The 19620-nt window shown below is 43.3% G+C and overlaps 2 protein-coding genes across 3 annotated transcripts; one reads left to right on the top strand and one right to left on the bottom strand.

The window, feature by feature from the left end:
- Positions 1–1174: 1174 nt before the first annotated feature.
- On the bottom strand, positions 1175–4304 carry LOC141003525 (coxsackievirus and adenovirus receptor homolog). 2 transcript variants are annotated; one of them, XR_012179722.1, is made up of 4 exons: positions 4205–4304; positions 3160–3510; positions 1535–3078; positions 1175–1494 (listed from the first exon to the last, which is right to left on the bottom strand). XR_012179722.1 is itself a non-coding variant. In XM_073474891.1 (3 exons), exons 1-3 carry the CDS (start codon positions 4260–4262, stop codon positions 2978–2980), a joined length of 510 nt encoding a protein of 169 aa, XP_073330992.1. In that variant the 5' UTR covers positions 4263–4304; the 3' UTR covers positions 1175–2977. The 2 variants fall into 2 exon arrangements, 1 of the variants encoding a protein (XP_073330992.1); XM_073474891.1 differs by having other exon boundaries at positions 1175–3078.
- A 3107-nt stretch (positions 4305–7411) lies between these two features.
- LOC141003510 (low affinity immunoglobulin gamma Fc region receptor II-like) lies at positions 7412–13099 on the top strand. The gene is made up of 8 exons (XM_073474874.1): positions 7412–7859; positions 8313–8348; positions 8641–8901; positions 8979–9218; positions 9864–10049; positions 11510–11584; positions 11770–11859; positions 12024–13099. The coding sequence occupies exons 1-8, from the start codon at positions 7847–7849 to the stop codon at positions 12098–12100; spliced, it is 978 nt and encodes a 325-aa protein (XP_073330975.1). The 5' UTR covers positions 7412–7846; the 3' UTR covers positions 12101–13099.
- Positions 13100–19620: the final 6521 nt, after the last annotated feature.

Genomic DNA, 19620 nt, shown 5'->3' with positions numbered 1-19620 from the left:
ATGTTGATTAGAGTCAAAGGTTTGTACAGAGGGAATGTTGATATCTTTTATGACTCCATACTTTATGTGTCTCTTTTTTCAGTAAATGAAAGTGAAAGACAAACGACAAGACAAACATCCTGCAGTCACACCCAGCTATGTTCAAATCCTTCACAATGACCCGACTGTTCAGAGTCTGGGCTGCAGGCTTCCCTCCGCTGTGGTTCTGATTCTACTGATCAACTCAACACGGCCCAGAGACTCATGTGGGTCGGAGGAAAGTCGACTAAAGGTCACATTCTTCTGTTGGCGTTCACGCCGTGTTCACGCGCTGCACCGACAGCTGCTGAGTTATCTGAAATTCAGACCACATCAGATCAGCTGTGTCGTGTTCATCAGCAGGAAGTGAAGAGTTCAGCTCATTCTGACAGAAACTGCTTAATGTGCACCGCTCAAAATGAGTTCAGGGTGCTGGGACATGTTTGTTGCTTCAGCTGTGTCACTCGTGTGATCTGAGTCATTAAAATGTTTTGTTGAGTTTGTTTTTTGATTGTTAAAACCTACAACATCCCCAACTCATCCTGAGTGTCAGGAATCACCTGGGGAAGTTTCACGGTGATATCTGAGTTAAAACTGTTATTGTCTTCTTCTTCAGTGTCTCCTCGAGTAGAATCCTCAGGAAATGTTCTTCAAAGTTTGTATCTGATGGTTGTGGGTTCATGTTCCCGCTGCATTTGTGTGTATTTCACTGTGTAGATGTTTCAGGTCGAGCTCGTTTTAAAGACTTCATAAAGGTCAGACTGTTTACAGTTTAATTGAGACACTCTGGAGCCACGAAAGTACAGAAGTGCTTGTTGGGACAAGATTACTTCCTCAATCAGAGAGGAAATAACAACACTTCCTCTAAATCACCAGACACACTCGAGTCCTGGATCCTCCTCTGCGGCTCTTCCTAAGGTTACTAACATCTTTCTGCCCTGTTCAAAGTTTTTTGGGCTGAATAAATAAACCTGATTTGTCATCTCACCTGACAGCGTCTCATGACAGCGTCTTTTAATGTGTGTCGGACATGTCGCATTAGCTTTAAAGGAACAGTTCACCATAAAACTTAACTCCAGTCATCATCTCCTCCTGATGACATAAAGTCAGGTGAAGTCTCGTGGAGCTCATGAACTCGTGAATTAAAACACAGAAGCACGTTGAGAAACAGTTTTATTACCATCATGAAGCTCAAACATTTGTAATAAAGTGCAACAGAAAGAAAGAGAAGGCACAGAGGACGGCAGCTCAGCCAGTCATTAGTGTTACAAAGATCAACAATCATACCGTCACATTTAACAGACATCATTAATGAGCAGTTTATACAGCAGATCATTACAAACATTACCAACATGTGACTGTGTCCTGCTCAGCCTCATTTCTACAAACAAAAATGACCTTTTTGTTTGTTTACCTGCTGTTTATGACCAACGAGGTTGTTTTGGTTTTTTGGTCGTTTGTTTATTTTTGTTTGGCCTCCTGTTTTTTTCTGATTGTTTGTTTATTTTTGTTTGGCCTCCTGTTTGCTGTTTTGATTGTTTGTTTGATTTGCACTAAACGTGGCTTGAAAGACTTTTTTCTTCATTTCCATTCATTTGTCAGAGGATGAAGACGGATGTTGATGAAAATAAAAATCAGGTGTATTAAGATGGCTGGTATCTATGAGTGGGTACAAAAGGGGACTGTTGGGCGGAGGTATGCGCTCTACTGAGTCTTTCCAGGCTCCAGACATGCGTCTCTCCTCTTCTCCTCTCTCTCTTTTAGACATTAGGAACACGTCTCTGTCTGATGATGAACCGAAGTCCAGGGGTGCAAAGTTACTGAATAGTTGATAGTCTGATAGTCGGCTGACTTTACAATCTGTCATTAATCATTAACATATGAAACATGTTCAACGTGTTTTAACCACTGACATGATCTGTGTTTGATGTAAAATAAACACATGTAGTAAACAAAGTTAATTGGATTTAATAACACAAAATAATTACTATCATTACTTACTAGTGTTTTAATTGTAAACATGTGTTTACTGTTAAAGTAAAATACTCTTTGATGTGTCTCTGATTGTTGATGAACACACTTTTAAATCAGGTAAATCCTTAATGCTGATTAATAATGAATCACTCACACGTCCAGTCCGTATGAACGAGCGTGTTTGACATCATCGGGTCGGTCCTGATGAGTCTGTGAGCAGCAGCCGTCAGAAAAAGCTCAGCGCTCGTATATAAACAGCTCAAAGTGCAGGTTTGAGGTAACTCAGAGTTTAGAGTACTGCAGCACTACAATAAAGTATATGTGATCTAAAGTGCTTCAGATTTATTTTACTTATCACTTATTGACTAAGTGGATGGAATTCAATCAGCTCAGCAGGACGAAGCTGCTGTAGATGTTAGTTAGTTATTCTTGTCGACTGTTTGTAATGTGACTGCAGCAGCAGGACACCAGCAGTCAGGAGAAGAGAACTGAGACTGTTCACACCTGATATCAACATCCATCCTGAGGGGTCAGATCACAGGTGGACAGCTGAGTACAGGTGTGATGACCACAAGAGGCACTGAGGAGCCCATCGCTCAGACCACAGTCAGAGCAGAAGAAGGAGACGAAGAAGGAGACGAAGAAGAAGAAGAAGGAATGGCTTACACACTGTCTGGAAACGTAAATGACATGTTTGGTCTCTGTTAAGCTGCCAGTGTCAGCAGCAGCCGTTTGTTTCAACTGATCCCACATCACCAGACTCCCTTAACAAATGTAGTGATTTAAGAGTTGTGTCATGAGGAGAAACTGAAACGACAGATTCTAAATCATTGGAGCTTTTTGTGAATTCAGCATTAAATGAAAACATGAAGTTGTTTCCTTGTGTCATTGATCATGTGACCTGCCCGCTGTGAGCTGACAGACCTGTGATTGGATGTCTCAGGACAGGTGGTGATACCAGGTGTGAACTGAAAGCTGAGCTATTTCAATCAACAACAAGAAGCAAACAAATAAGTGAGAGAGCAGCAACAACTCCAACACATCCGCTCTGGTTCCCTCCACCTCTGATGCGTCCGACTGTGGCCTCTGCAGAGCAGAAAACAGGTGTGAGGCATCAGCAGGTCCGAACAGAACAAACCCACCTGAGCCGGGGCTGTAAACGCTCACCTGAGTCAGTGACCTTCAGCTCGATGACACGTTTGACCTCAGAGTGCGTCGTCTTACCGGGTGTGCCGATTACAACGCGACACTCGTACGATCCGCTGTCGCTGATGTCGACGTTCTTCAGGACAACTGAGAAGTCTCCGTCCTTCACCTGAGGATCAACCAGCTCCACCCGACCACGGAAAGACTGAAGCTGGTAGGCTTCATAAAACTGCTTGTTTCTATAGAAGAACATGTAACCGTCTGACTTCAGGTCCAGTCTGGTCCACTCCAGCAGGGTGACGGAGGCGTCTGTGGGGCCGCGACACTGAAGAACGACTTCCTGTCCGCGCTGCACGTTCACCTCCTGCAGCTCTGAAACACAAAACACATGAAACAACAGAATGAGCTGGAAAACAAACACCGCTTTTACAAACCGCTGTTCAAAACCACTTAAATAAAATGTATACAAGCGGCTGTTTACATTCTTGTGTTATTATGTTAATAATGCAAATATAAAACTACATTTCAGAAATATTGTGCATCAAGGGGTAGAGCCCGCGTCTTGTTATCGCAAGGTCGCTGGTTCGATTCCCCTGGTCTGCATGTGGGAGTGTCCTTGGGCAACATACTGAAGCCCAAACTGCTCCTGATGTGCTGGTCGGCAGCTACTGACACCAGCGTATGAACGTATGAATCACTGTAAATCGCTTTGGACAAAAGCTGAACTGATCAGTTTCACTCTGAGTCACTCTGCAGGATCAGATTTCTGTTTTCATCTTTCTCTCCACAGATTCGTTTTTCAGGTCTTTTTTATTTCCAACATTTGACGCAAACATGATTTTCTATAAAAACATCAACATTAATCTGTAAACTCCTGCAACAGTTCACCGTGAATCTTGTTGTGAAACAGACGGTCTCATCAGTAATCAGGAAGAATCAAACAGCTGTCGTCTGAAACACAAACAACATTACACCTCCATGTTTTCACATCACGACACGGACCCAGTCGGAGTCATGCACGAACATGTGAACACAACACACACACAAAGACTCACACACAGCTCACCTCCAGTTGCAGAGACCACAGAGAAGACCAGGACACAGAAGAGGCTCGTGTAAGACATGTTGAAGCATTCCTGACACGGGACACCACTCGCCCGAGTTGGAACGTGGGAAAACCTCGCGACATTTCACCGGGACACGGGAACAAAGATGGCTGCGCCCGTAATCGATGTATTTCCTTTGTGTTTGTACCACGTTGGTCGTTTTAATGTCGATTTTAAATGCTCTTACACACTTGATCACATTGCTGCTTTAATCCGGTCACCACTTTATGCACTGCTCGGTCTTACTGTGCGTGTAGTACAATGTAAAGTGTTTTCAAGCTGGTTTGCTAAAGAGGCTAATGCAGCTAACAATAACAATAACAATAACAAAGACAATAACAAAGACAATAACAATAACAATAACAAAGACTAGCCTGTCACTGCCCTGATGGCGTCCATGCTCTCAGACTGTCACCTGTCCCGGTGTTTACATCGAGAGAGGAGCAGACTAATGTACTCTGATTACTCCCACCGTTACAGGCCCGTCCACACAGTAATCTGACTACATGTGTAACTATGGGTCAGGGTTGGTTTCCCCGCTGAAGGCTTCATATCTCCACACAGAGCAGCGGGGACCTGGTCACCACTCACCGGCTGTGTGGAGGCTCAGTCCCGCCGCTGCTCGTCCCTCATGGCGGCTCAGTAACCGGCCTCACACGGGCTCTGCCTCCGGCTGAAAGCTGCTGTTTTCTGGGGGACAAACTGCTTCTTGGCAGAGTTCTGGAGCGCGACACCCGAACCCGTCTGAACCGAGTGTCCGCCGCCATTTTACAACTTAAAACTCCGGACAGAAGAGATCCAAGAAAGGGCGGGAAATCAGTCCGTCTGGAGCGAACACCGGCCCGCTTCTGGTCCACCGTTATTCCGCCTCTGGTCCACTGTTAGCCCGCTTCTGGTCCACTGTTAGCCCGCTTCTGGTCCACCGTTAGCCCGCTTCTGTTAGCCCGCTTCTGGTCCACCGTTAGCCCGCCTCTGGTCCACCGTTAGCCCGCTTCAGGTCCACCGTTGGCCCGCTTCTGGTCCACCGTTAGCCCGCTTCTGGTCCACCGTTAGCCCGCTTCTGGTCCACCGTTAGCCCGCTTCAGGTCCACCGTTAGCCCGCTTCAGGTCCACCGTTAGCCCGCTTCTGGTCCACCGTTATTCCGCCTCTGGTCCACCGTTAGCCCGCTTCTGGTCCACTGTTAGCCTGCTCCTTGCCCACTGTTAGCCCGCTTCTGGTCCACCGTTAGCCCGCTTCTGTTAGCCCGCTTCTGGTCCACCGTTAGCCCGCTTCTGGTCCACCGTTATTCCGCCTCTGGTCCACTGTTAGCCCGCTTCTGGTCCACCGTTAGCCCGCTTCTGGTCCACCGTTATTCCGCCTCTGGTCCACCGTTAGCCCGCTTCTGGTCCACTGTTAGCCTGCTCCTTGCCCACTGTTAGCCCGCTTCTGGTCCACCGTTAGCCCGCTTCTGTTAGCCCGCTTCTGGTCCACCGTTAGCCCGCTTCTGGTCCACTGTTAGCCTGCTCCTTGCCCACTGTTAGCCCGCTTCTGGTCCACCGTTAGCCCGGTTCTGGTCCACCGTTATTCCGCCTCTGGTCCACCGTTAGCCCGCTTCTGGTCCACTGTTAGCCTGCTCCTTGCCCACTGTTAGCCCGCTTCAGGTCCACCGTTAGCCAGCTTCTGGTCCACTATTAGCCGGCTTCTGGTCCACCGTTAGCCGGCTTCTGGTCCACTGTTAGCCTGCTCCTTGCCCACTGTTAGCCCGCTTCAGGTCCACCGTTAGCCAGCTTCTGGTCCACTATTAGCCCGCTTCTGGTCCACTATTAGCCGGCTTCTGGTCCACTATTAGCCCGCTTCTGGTCCACCGTTAGCCGGCTTCTGGTCCACCGTTAGCCGGCTTCTGGTCCACCGTTAGCCCACTTCTGGTCCACCCTTAGCCCGCTTCTGGTCCACCGTTAGCCCGCTTCTGGTCCACTGTTAGCCCGCTTCTGTTAGCCCGCTTCTGGTCCACCGTTAGCCCGCTTCTGGTCCACTGTTAGCCCGCTTCTGGTCCACTGTTAGCCCGCTTCTGTTAGCCCGCTTCTGGTCCACCGTTAGCCCGCTTCTGGTCCACCGTTAGCCCGCTTCTGGTCCACTGTTAGCCCGCTTCTGTTAGCCCGCTTCTGGTCCACCGTTAGCCCGCTTCTGGTCCACCGTTAGCCCGCTTCTGGTCCACTGTTAGCCCGCTTCTGTTAGCCCGCTTCTGGTCCACCGTTAGCCCGCTTCTGGTCCACTACTACCCGCCTCAGCTCGTGTCCGCGCGGCTGTGAATGACGCCGGCTCACTCCGCCCCCTCAGCCAATCAGCGAGCTCCTCTTTTTTTTAGACAACTTTATTAACAACAGTTCCTGAACAACAGCCAGGTATAAAAATAACGAGTAGACTGTTAGAGCCAGAGTCCATTATAAGTCAACATATTAGATTAAAATGCTGTTACTATATTTAATATTCCATGTTACATTTCTGCACTGCCACATATTATATGTTGTTAACATGTCCTCATATTCTTATCTGAATACAGGCACATTAAGAGTCATGACCTCATCACATCATACACAGTGATGGTGTTATACTGTATGTTATAACTGTGCTGAGGGGGCTGCAGCGCCCCCTGAAACAAGGCTGTAACATATGCCGAATTTACAAGAAGGCCCAAATAATGAAGAACTAGTCAGAGACAGCGTTTCACAGAGTTTATAAAGTTTTTCCAACTCAACAACTCATAAAAATGAGCAATTTTTAAAGGGAGTCTGGTAACTCTCTGTCTTGTCGACAGGTGTTGATGTGGCTGTGATAAGTTTACCTGCTGTTGTGTAAATGATCAATAATAACGATCAGATACATGTTATCCTGGACATCCTGTCATTATATAGACTGACCCCTCAGTACCCCCAACTGTGACCCACTGTATCTGATATTAAATGTATTTAAGTATCAACAGTACAAGTAAATTACATTTATTTACATGCATGAATAAAATGTATACTGTGGGTCAACTGATTATTGGACAGTTATTCTTTTTATCCGATTTAAAAATGCACCTCTTTGGCTCTGATGCAGCATGTAATCTGCAAAGTAACTAGTAACTAAAGGTATCAAATAAATGCAGTGGAGTGAAAGTAAAAAGTAGCAGAAAATGGGAATACACAAGTACAAATACCTCAAATTGTACTTAGTTACATTACATCACTGATCGTAATAATTGTCAATGACTGGAGTCCATTAGTGCCTCCAGATTAAAATGATTATTGTGTTTTGGTGTGGCAACTGCAGCTGCCCTTAGCTAGTTAGCTCAGTAACTGCTATTTATTCCCATTCTGTCTGTAATTTGAGTTGATTTTTGAATGATTTCAACTAAAATTCTCAAATAATGCAGCTTAAAGTTACGTTAAGTGCTTCTGTCTGTGTTTGGTGGTGTTATGTCACCACTTGTGGCTCACGTGTGATACTAAACTATAATGAAGTCACCTTATTTTCCTGTTTGCTGCAGAGCGACAAACCACAGAGTCACTAAACTCACCTTTTCAGCAGGAGGAGGGTTTGAACGCTGCGAGGGAGAGAAGTGTTCGATGGGTCCGACACCATGCGGCTGCTCTGTGAGTACAATCTACAGTGTTTAAATGTTAATGATTACATGTACAGCAGTGAGACAGCAGATGTTACTGATCTCCATGTGGAGAAGAGGCGACGGATGAATCTACAGAGGCGTAAAATACAACAGATATTCTCTGTCACACGACCGAACAGGAATTCTTCCTTCAGTTTCAAACATTTTATCACTTTGTTAAATCGCAGCAAGAAAAGACGAGTGTAGAAATCATGTTTTTGTCTCATATACATGTTTTTGTCTCATATACATGTTCTTTTAACAGGAAGTTAAGTGCAACATTTTTCAAACATCTACAGCGACTCTCTCACCTCCTGCCACAAAACACATCCTGTCCCCGAAAGCTCTTTGTTTTAGCCAGTTTATGGTCATAACTCGACCGAAGTCCTAGTTTAAGTCTTGTGATTTTGTCGATGGTACAGTAAATGTCATTTCTCTTCAGTGCTGACCTCGCTGCTGTGCCACACAACACACCAAGGTCAGTGTTTTATATGAAACGTTAAAAATGTTCAGTTTCTGAATAAAAGTGCTTCTTCACACATGTAAGAGTTTTGACATTATAACTGAAAATGATTTCACGCTCATGTCTGTCAGTTCAATATGAAGCTACAGCCAGGAGTCGGTTAGCTTAGCTTAGCATAAAGACTGGAAACAGAGGGAAACAGCTAGCCTGTTTATAAAGCACCTCTAAAGCTCACTGAAGTTATTTCTGCGTGACACCAACAACACAGAACAGAAAAATAATAAAATAAATGACTCCCTCCCTCCAGCCTCTCTGAAGATGAGTCCTGACAGCTCTCAGCTGTTTGAAGGACAGTTTGTCTCTCTGAGGTGTGAGGAGGACGGCAGCTCTGATGGATGGACGGTGACGAGGAACACGAGTAAAGACACCAGGGCTCAGTGTAAATACTGGGGAGAACCAGCTGGTTCCTCCTGTAACATCAGCTACATCGTCCTGTTGGACAGTGGAGTTTACTGGTGTGAGTCCACAGAGGGAGCAGCCAGTACCAGCATCAACATCACTGTCTCTGGTAAGATGAGGCTGTGCAGTCAGTGCTGATGAAGCTGTGTAGGTGGATGAAGTGCTGTAGTTTGTCTCTGTGTTGAGGTGGAGCAGTGATCCTGCAGAGTCCTGTCCTCCCTGTGATGGAGGGAGATGATGTCACTCTGACCTGTACAACAGAGACCTCCAACCTCTCAGCTGGTTTCTATAAAGATGGCTCCTTCATCAGGACTGAGCCTACAGGTCACATGACCATCCACCATGTTTCCAGGTCTGATGAAGGCCTCTACAAGTGTCACACCAGGGAACATGGAGAGTCTCCACCCAGCTGGATCACTGTCACAGGTCAGGAGGTTCAACTGAAGTCTACAGATAAATGTTTGCTATATTGACCTCAAGGACAATTTAAAGAGCCCAACAATCACAACAAGATGCAAAATGAATACAGAGATACTGAAAGAAAAGAGGCACAGAGCAACTACAGAGACAAACAAAACAACTACAGAGACAAACAAACAACTACAGAGACAAACAAACAACTACAGAGACAAACAAACAACTACAGAGACAAACAAACAACTACAGAGACAAACAAAACAACTACAGAGACAAACAAACAACTACAGAGACAAACAAACAACTACAGAGACAAACAAAACAACTACAGAGACAAACAAACAACTGCAGAGACAAACAAAACAACTACAGAGACAAACAAACAACTACAGAGACAAACAAACAACTACAGAGACAAACAAAACAACTACAGAGACAAACAAACAGCTACAGAGACAAACAAAACAACTACAGAGACAAACAAACAGCTACAGAGACAAACAAAACAACTACAGAGACAAACAAAACAACTACAGAGACACACAAACAACTACAGAGACAAACAAAACAGCTGAGATCAACCTCTAACTGACCACACGGACACGGACAAAGTTCTTTGGATGATTTGTATTTGTTATTTTTCATTTACTTCAGGGAAACTCACCACGACACCTCCTCCATCCTCCACGGCTGGTTTCTCCTCTTCCTCTCCTCCTCCATCCTCCCCCCCTGCTCCCTTAGTGTTGTGGTCGGCTCTGTCTGTCTGTGGCCTGGTGCTACTGGTGCTACTGGTGCTACTGGTGGTACTGGTGAGACGACGTGTCCGGAGGAAACCTGAAGGTGAGACATGTTCATTTTCCTCTATCTTTCAGAGGAGTACTGATAACAGTCCAACGTTTCTGTGTTTGTGCCGCAAATTGTGTTTTTTACTTCACATTTCACTTGTGTTGGTTTCATTTACAATTTGACGACAACAATAACAACATACATGTGTAACTTTTATTTATAACCACAACAACTCCGTCAAATGAAATGTTCTTTAGTACATTTGGTTTTGGAGTCTGGTGTGTTTGGTCTGATCAGACTGTTTGTCCTGTGTGAAGTCAGTTTGACACCGTGTTGGCAGGTCGTGGGCCTTGTGGTCAAAGTGAGGCTCTGCTGTCATCCAGTTTCCTGTTTGCTGATAAAGACACCTCAGTTATTATAACTCTTATACGTGTTTCTTGACACTGTAAGAAAATGTTTTCACAAGTGGGACCATTGTGCACAAGGTGACGCCTTGCACAGAGACTGATCACACCTGGCAGTAACATGCATCAGAGTGATCAGATCTCACCTCCCTGCTCTGTATGCAAGAAAACATCACTGAGACGAACAGACTCCATGTTTCTACTCAAAGACAGAAAGAAGTTCATGTAGAACATTTGCTGAATTTACAAGAAGGAACAAATAAGTCAGAATCAGTCAGAGACAGAGTTTCACACAGTTTATAAAGTGTCTCCAACTCAACAACTCACTAAACTGACACATTTGTTAAGGGAGTCTGGTGACAAAGAAGTCGCCTATACTGGTTACTGTTCAGTGTATCTGTAAAATGTGACATGTTTAGATCAATAAAATGTTTCTTCTTTCATAAATTGAGTGTAAATGGTGAAATCAGTGTAAACAGTGTATTCAAACAGCTGCTAAATGTTGGCAGGTCAGACTTTAGCACTTTAGACACAGAAGCAGACAGGCTGGTGCAGCCATGCTGCCACAAACTGACACTTTCTACAAGGAAACACACAACTTACTGTTTTCATTTAATGCTGAATTTACAAGAAGGAGACAATGATTCAGAATCTGTCAGAGACACAGTTTCACTACGTTAGAAAGTTTGTTTCAACTCAACAACTCTTAAAATCACCACATTTGTTAAGGGAGTCTGGTGATAATGATGGATGATACCAGGTCACATTTCTGCTGAAGGTTTCATACTTTTCCACTATTTAACAGTTGGTTGCGAAACAGAAACGTGTCCCAGCAAAGTTGAGGAAGAAGATGACTGAGCGCTTGCAAAAGATTTTAGTAAATAAATGAGTATTTAAAATATTAAAACATCAAAAATGAAATGAGAAATGCTCTTCAGTGTTTGGCCTCCAGGATACACTCATCACCTCCATTCTAGTTTTAACTGACACCATCTGTTGTTACATTTTGTCTTTAGAGAAACATCATTACGACCATGGAAGTTAATATTACACATGAACTATCAGCAGTAGTAATAATAATATTCAGTATTTTACTTTCTGACTTTGCAGAGAACGATCCAGCTCCCGTCTACTCAGCAGTGAAAAGAAAAGTAGACGTCAGTCGTGAAGCCGACGGGACGAGAGGTACATGTCTGTTAACATGTCACACCTGTCACACCTGTCCTCTCTTCCCTTAAATCTAACTTGAACACAGTGTTGACTTTGGCTGATCACTGTGTGAGTGCAGTGAAATGAATCACCAACATTATTTATTATCATCATTTCTTCTCTTACACTGACTGTTGTATCGATACTATCTTCGTTTGCAGAGAGTGACGCTGTTGCAGTTTATTCAGCAGTGAGAAGAACTAAAGACGTCAGTTATGGACAAATATCCGTCAGAACGATCAGCAGGAGAGGTACAGCTGCTCCTCTTCGCCCTCATCAACCTGCAGGGTCGACCAGTTTACTCAGCTTCAGTTCAAAACTCACTTGGTGTGACAAATCTGCATTTACTGTTATTTTCACAATTCTGACTTTTAACGTGTTTAAATGTTTATTTCTTATTTGTTTGTGTGTTCAGAGTTTCCAGCAGAGGCAGATGTCGTCTACTCTTCACTCAACTCCACCGTCACACCTCCACACCAGTCCGACCAGTGACGTCCAGCTGCTGCTGTACTGCTCAACTCCATATACAACATTTGTTCAATCATATGTTGTGTGTTTATACAGTCCTGCAGCTACACACACACACACACACACACACACACACACACACACACACACACATTATTATTTATTGTTTTTATTGTTCATTGTTATTTGTGTAACCCTTTCATGCATGAATAATTAAATCATTCACCTTTAAACAAGTGAAATAACACGATCAGAACTTCTTCTTTCTATCTATGTTGTTTTGAAGGAGTTACATTAATGTCAACTATAAAAAGTGAGTCAAGTATAACTGTTGAATCCTTTTAACCTCAGAAAACCAGACACATAAAAACAAGATTTTTCCACCAAATCAGATGTTAGAAACACATAAACCAGATATGAATCATATTGTAAACACACCTGTCCACTGTAGTGGAAAAGGAGTCTTTTTTTAGATGAAATATGAAGGTTTATTTCACAGTGCTGTTTAATAAAACTGTTCATGTAAATTGTTTAATATTTTGAACAAAACATACAAAATAAGGCATGAAATAATACGCCCTAAATAGGCAGGACATGGGTTTTGGTGCATGATGTCGACTGGAGTGGACTGATGTGTTTTCAGTCACAAGAATAATGTGCAAGAGAAATATATTAAAATGCAGATGAAAGTATTTCTAAGATCTAAACTGAAAGTTTCCCTCCGGATCTCTGAGAATAAAAGGATTTAACAAGTGCATCTCCTCTTCTGCCATTTTGAATGTATGACGTCTGTAGTGGCCATTTGTCAGATAATCTAAATCAAACTTTAACTAAACTAAAACTAAACTAATGATTGATTGTATGAGGCTGTGAAAACTAACCTAAATAGGAACTCAGTTTAGGAGTTCATCCTGAAGGGTGTTCGTGTCACCTCTCCTGGGGATGTGTGTTCTGACAATGGTTGATGGATGACACATAAACTACGGGATGTACATGTAACCTTAACCTGAGGTGGATGTGGAGATGGTGGAGTGTTATTTATATATATGGAGTTCACATGTAACCTTGTGACTGCTGCAATTGTGTGTATTGGTTTCTACTATTATAAAAGATGAGGAGAGACGGCCTCTCTTCACTCATCATCTATGTGCTGCTGATGTTTGACTCTTGCTTGCAGCAATAAAAGAACTTCTAGAGAAGAAATATTGTGTCTAACTCAGTGTTTGACCGACTCATCTGCACCAGACAAGCGACTGATTTTTAGTTGCCACGACACTAGCAAAAGAAAACGCTATCAAACTCAAATCTAAATAAAGCAAACATCTAGAAGAATCAAACAAAAATACACTTTTAGCAAAACAAACAAATAGCTCCAACAATGTCGTATCTCCAAAGACAAAACCATACAAAGATAATAATCATCAAACTGGAATCATTCACCAGTTTAGATGGTTAAAATTTCCCAAACATCTGTCCACTGTAGGACATCCTGCACCAGAGGCTCAAATGCACATCCTGATCTATAGGAGGGAAAGACTGCAGGAACTTCCTGTTTGTTCTCAGTCTGAGAGCCAGTCAGTGCTGTCAGTCAGTCAGCAGGTGGCAGCACAACAGCTTCACTGTGTTCATCAGATGATGATCAACAGTCTGAAGTCTGAACTTTGACCCACAGGAGAAGAAAAACATAGACATGAAGTTTAAAAATCAGCAAAACAAGCAGTCAGCTGGAGAGAAGAGCTGCAGAGTGACGAGGATGATGAGATATAAGATCAGTTCAAAACATGTTAGCCTCCTATCAGCACCAACATGTTATTTTATCTGAAGCTAAAACCTGTCTGGTGACCTTCAGCCTGCAGCTGGTGTGTTCCAGATAAGACATGCAAAGTCAAAGTCAAATGTTGACGGTGCAAACACTCACATGATGTCCACATAATAAAGTCTCCAGTATCATTAACTAGACTTTAGAGCTGAGTCGTGCAGCTGCAGCTTCGACACAATCACCAGGAGAAATGTTGAAACTTTACATTTCTGTGGGTTCAGGTTTGGACACTAAAAGCTCTCGGTCAGCGTCAGGAAACATCATGTTTGGGTTTAAATACCTGCTTCTGTCTCCACAGACGCGGCTGGAGACTGTCTCGACAGTGTCCCTCTTACAAATGTTGAAACATGGTGGTCCCTCCTCAGAAACATCCAGGGGCTGCACACTTAGAAATGTTGAAGCACAACTCACGTCAGGTCCTAAACATGTGACGTGAAGGTCAGACGACAGGAACAATGTGAACACATCAGTGGTTTGCAGAAACGCACACAGCCAGTTTTATTCTGGTGACCGGCTGGCTGCTGCAGGTCAGACTGTGTTCAGTCACAATGGTCACAGTCAGACAGGTGCATGCTTTTAATTTGAAGGCAGCAGAGTGAGGTGCTGAGTAAGAAGTATCTGTGTGAACACATGGACGTGATGGAGGCTGTTTTGAAAGTGTCCCAGTCGAAACACAGACAGAAACAGAGCAGGACACAAAGCTGTGGACAGAGACGTCCCAGTAAACAGAGCTGCTTCACACTGAACAGACAGGGAGGGACAAACTGTGAGTGTACGAATACTCATCAGCTACAACAAAGTGTGTACAGCTCAGATGTTTGTGTACACTGTTAAAGACACAACAGTGTGAGGAGGTACATAGTGCTGGATGAACACTGAACACTGACATGATTTCAGACTCACACTGTTTGTGTGGTCGTGTCAGTAAAGATGGCGGCTGGAGGAGACGTGGCTGCCGCTCCCCTGCTGCTCTGACAAAACACTTCCTGCTTTTAGAAATTCAAACGGACTTTTTTAAAATCGCCTTCAAACCACAGAAAGACTTGGAGGGAAAGACCAGAATACCCAAACCGTCTCTCTGTTTCAGTTTGGTCTCTGAGAATCATTCCAGAGAGATTAGTCATGAAACATCTTTGTGTTTCGTTGTGAGTGAACTGGCACACAGCCAGCGTGAAGTCCTGAAGCAGGAAACCAAACCTGAATTCAATCCATCAACTCAGACTGTCAGTGTGTGAAACTGCTCATCAGCTCTGAGTTCAGCTGCAGCTCAAACACTCAGCGTCAGTCTGGGATTCAAACAGCTTCATCAGCGACAGTCATGAGGAAAATGTGTCTGTATGAGGAGGGAGAAGGAGTTCATGTGCTGCAGGCTGTACATGGTGATCCACAGAGACACAGCGGACACACTGACTCAGATCTGGTTTACATTTAAACTCTAGTTTTAAAGTCTAAACTAAACCAGACTGGTTCAGATCTTGTGCTTCAGTTATTTTATGAGCAGCAGCTTTATCGTCTCATCTTGGCAACAGAAACATTCCCGCCCTTCTGGGGAAACACAAACTGACGGGAAGGGAAACAATGTGTTGTTGACTTTCAAACTGAAGCACCGCCTGAAAACCCGTCAGGTCACATTTTCAACAGGTCAGAACATGATGAGTGCTGTGATTCACTGTCACCATGAGACTCACCAGCACATGTTTTGAAGACAACAATACTTCATGACTGTAATGTGATATAACAGAGTTATTAGGAGCCGCCCTGTTATATATTATCTGTATATTCAAGTCACACAGCTCAGCTCTGTGTTTTCAGACAAATAAATAAAGTGCCTATAAAAAAGTATCCACCGCTTAAATGTTTTCCCCTTTTATTGCTTTTATAAATGGAATCATGATCAATATTCAAAAATATACAAAACAAAAAAATATTTCAAAGTGAAAACAGATTTCTACAAAGTAATGTCAATTAATTAAAAATATATAATATAAAATAAGTAATTGCAAAAGTATTCACCCCCTTTAAAGTGACCGACCTCGTTCAACAGAGGTCCAAATGGTGCCAGTAGTCTCACAGCTACTGAGCTTGAGCTCACCTGAGTGCAGTGAATGTGTCTCAGGTGATTGTAGTATAAATACACCTGTGTCTGAAGGTCCAGTCACTGTCCATCAGTATTCATGGCTACAATTACACCATGAAGACAAAAGAACAGTCCAAGCAACTCTGTGAGAAGGTTACTGAAAAGTATAAATCAGGGGCTGGATCCAAAAACTTTTCCAAGTCACTGACCATCCCCCAGAGTTCAGTTAAATCCATCATGAAGAAGAAGAAGAAGGAATATGGCACATGTGTAAATCTGCCTAGACAAGGCCGTCCTCACAAACTGAGTCACCGTACAAGTAGGAGACTAGTGAGTGAGGCCACCAAGACACCTGTGACTCCTCTGAAGGAGTTAAAAGCTTCAGCAGCTGCGATGGGAGAGAAGAAAGCTCATTAAATCTCCACAAGAGGTCACCCAAAGGCATGTGGGAGACTCCAAGCTCAACAGGAAGAAGGGTCTTTAGTCTGATGAGACCAAAATGGAGCTTTTTGGTTGTCAGACGAGATGCCGTGTTTGTAGGACACCAAACACTGCACGTCGCCACAAACACACCAGCCCCACCGTGCAGCATGGTGGTGGTCAGGCTGTGAGGATGCTTCTCAGCAGCAGGTCCCATAAGTATGAAGGGATGCGGATCTTTATCAGTGCTTCAGAATCAGAATCAGAAATCCTTTATTTGTCCCGCAAATGGGGAAATTCCTTAGTCACAGCAGCCAAAATACAGTATCACACTTAAACAAAAATAAAAAGTAAAAAATAAACAATATAATAAGAGATAAGAAATAGAGTTAACTCGTATATACATAGTATTTACAATATGAACTTGATTCATATTCATTCATTTAAAAAGAAATAAATACTTAAGAACAAACTGTATATTAACTAAAAAGGACATTTCCTAAGAACTTCCAGTGAGATTGCTGGTTGTAGAAAATATGACATTAAACTGAATTGCTGACTTTTTTGTACCGACGGGAGGAGACCTCAGAGTTACTTTGTAACTTGTGGGATTAAAATGTGGATTTATCTTCACTCCTGTTTATCAACCTGACTGCAGCAGTGATCCGGAGGTGACCTCCATGTTCTGTAATGTTGACTGCTGACTGCAGCTGGAGGGGAAATGGACTTTACTTCATGAACGTAACATTACAGAGAGGAGACAGAGAACCAGAACCAGAACCAGAACCAGAGTCTCTGCTGAGTGCTGACTTCACTCAGAGCTTCACCTCAACTCAAGCTAGTGTTGTCAGAAATGTTGATATATCAATTTATATCAACCATGAATATCTGAAAGTATCTTCAATACTCTCTTTTGTCCTAAACTCAGGAGAGAAACAAATGTTTCAACAAAAGTGTGGTAAAAGTTTACCGCAGAGAAATTATCTCATCATGTTATTATTATTTACTTTTTAAAATCTTTTTTATAGCAGTCAAACTGGTGAACACAATCAAACAACCTCCACTGCTGCTGAAAATTGACTTCCTTCCTCACTTTCTGACTATCTCTGAAACACATACCGTGAGGAAACTTGTGGATTTTTCTTGTTTGAACTAACACAAGTCGACAACATATAGAACAGAGACAGTCAGGCAGAGTCTGACACTCCTGACCAGTTCAGAGTTCAATAATTTGCGTCCACATTTGGGACTCAAATCGCTCTCATCACTGAGTCACATGAGATATATGCAGTGTTTGTGGTCTGACATTCTGCTTTGGGACTTTCCGTCAAAAGAAACTGAAAGATTATAATGAATACTGGAATAATCAACTTCTAATGAAACTGACTGTTGGGAATCAGGGGCTTTCAGACTAAAAGTTCATAATTCGAGATGAATTTCAAGAAAGTAAACAAAGCAGGAAGTGTTTAGTTACAACAGAGCAGCGTCTGTGAGGGAGGAGGAGGTTCATCCTGCAGCTGCTGCATTTACATGATTCATGTATGATTCAGTCGTCTTTTCATGTATAAACTCGGATAATGTCAAGAGACTCTGCAGACATGGTCCAGAGTTTATCTCTCACACAGCAGGAAGTGTCCCAGTCCGATGTGATCTCAGCCACAGGAAGTACACACTTATGATGACTGTAGTTGTGTTGATGTAAACGCTACAAATACAACAGTGAATCCACAGAAGCACAACTTTTCTGGGATCAGGGTTGAATTTGGACGAATCTGAACATCAACAGAAGTTTGAAAAGAAACACCAGCAAGAAGAAAAGAGTACGAAGCAGTTACAGTGTTCACATTAACATTCACGCTCCTTATTTGGAGTCTAAACTAAATGACTGTAGCTGATTGGCCGTTGGTCCATTTCCTTGTATAGTTGGTGGAGTTATTTTATCAGCATGTGAAGGCCTGAGGACACAACAACACAGAACTTGGACCAAACCTACAGGAAGAGATAACAATGTGCTGATAGTTTGTAAAATATCTTCCTTTTCCTGGACCTCATAAGTTAATTCCCACAAACATCAGCAGAGGTCACAGAACTAAGAAAACTGTCGGCCAACAAAGTTTTCATGCGTCACTCATATTGACACATTCAACACAACGTGACCGAAACACAAACAGTGACAGTTAAAACAAGGCGCTATTATTGTGAATACATGAGGGGACCAAGTGTCCACACCCAGAGACAGAAAGACAACCAGAAGACAACAGTTTGATCAGAGAGTCCTGATACAGGAGTTATTGATCCGGGAGAGAAGTTCATCTGAGAGAAACAGAGTGGAGACTCTCTTTAGGAGACAATCTTTGACCAAAGCAACACAATCGATGATAAAGTTAAAAAAGAGGAAGTTGGACCTGGTTTCAACGTGCGTCCTGACTGAGCTGATCACAGCACCAGACTCCCTTAACAAATGTGTCAGTTTAGTGAGTTGTTGAGTTGGAGACACTTTATAAACTGTGTGAAACTCTGTCTCTGACTGATTCTGACTTATTTGTTCCTTCTTGTGAATTCAGGAAATGTTCTACATGAACTTCTTTCTGTCTTTGAGTAGAAACATGGAGTCTGTTTGTCTCAGTGATGTTTAAATTGGGGAAGTGAGATCTGGTGTGAACAGCCTCAGTAAAGCAGAAGTGACACATTCTCATCGCCTTCAGTTTTCAGTCCTATTAATAATTCACAGTGGAAGAGTTGACGCTCAGATCACAGTGGACGACTTTAGTCTCTGTGGTCATGAGTTATTCTGACAATGGAGACATTCAACATTCTTCCCACAGCAGATGAATCATATGTCTCGTAACAGATCTCAGTTCAGTCTGACAGAGACAGTAAGTAGATTCATGTTAAACCGTAGGCTGTTTCTCCGCACACTAAAAGCAGTAAGAGAGCAGCAGTGTGTGGTCGCGCCCTCATGTTGAAACCTCACCCTGTTGCAGACAGATGGTGGGGGAGGTGCACAGTAAACAGAGCTCAGAGCGCTTTCAGACCACAAGCTCCACCCAAACACCATCTTGTTCTCTGATGACTGATCACAGACTCACTGGCGCCATGTTGAGCTCTGAGGATTCGTTTTCATTTCTCGGAAACTGCAGCGACTGATCAGAAAAGCTTATCACTGACTGGGTTTGACAGCAGTAATAAAAGCTGGACGCGGTTCAGAAGTCATAAAGTAACTGATCT

Source organism: Pagrus major, chromosome 10 (assembly GCF_040436345.1).
Source record: "Pagrus major chromosome 10, Pma_NU_1.0".
Classification (NCBI taxonomy): Eukaryota; Metazoa; Chordata; class Actinopteri; order Spariformes; family Sparidae; genus Pagrus; species Pagrus major.
This window is presented reverse-complemented; position numbering and strand designations above follow the sequence as displayed.

What these genes read in the sequence shown, in the direction of transcription:
- LOC141003525 (XM_073474891.1), bottom strand. Translation starts at nt 4,262, where the DNA reads ATGTCTTACACGAGCCTCTTCTGTGTCCTGGTCTTCTCTGTGGTCTCT. An exon ending in TGTGGTCTCTGCAACTGGAG is followed by an intron (nt 3,511 to 4,204) that starts GTGAGCTGTGTG and finishes TTTGTGTTTCAG; the next exon opens with AGCTGCAGGAGGTGAACGTG. An exon ending in GCTGAAGGTCACTGACTCAG is followed by an intron (nt 3,079 to 3,159) that starts GTGAGCGTTTAC and finishes TCTGCTCTGCAG; the next exon opens with AGGCCACAGTCGGACGCATC.
- LOC141003510 (XM_073474874.1), top strand. An exon ending in CAGCTGGATCACTGTCACAG is followed by an intron (nt 9,219 to 9,863) that starts GTCAGGAGGTTC and finishes CATTTACTTCAG; the next exon opens with GGAAACTCACCACGACACCT. An exon ending in TGAAGCCGACGGGACGAGAG is followed by an intron (nt 11,585 to 11,769) that starts GTACATGTCTGT and finishes CTTCGTTTGCAG; the next exon opens with AGAGTGACGCTGTTGCAGTT.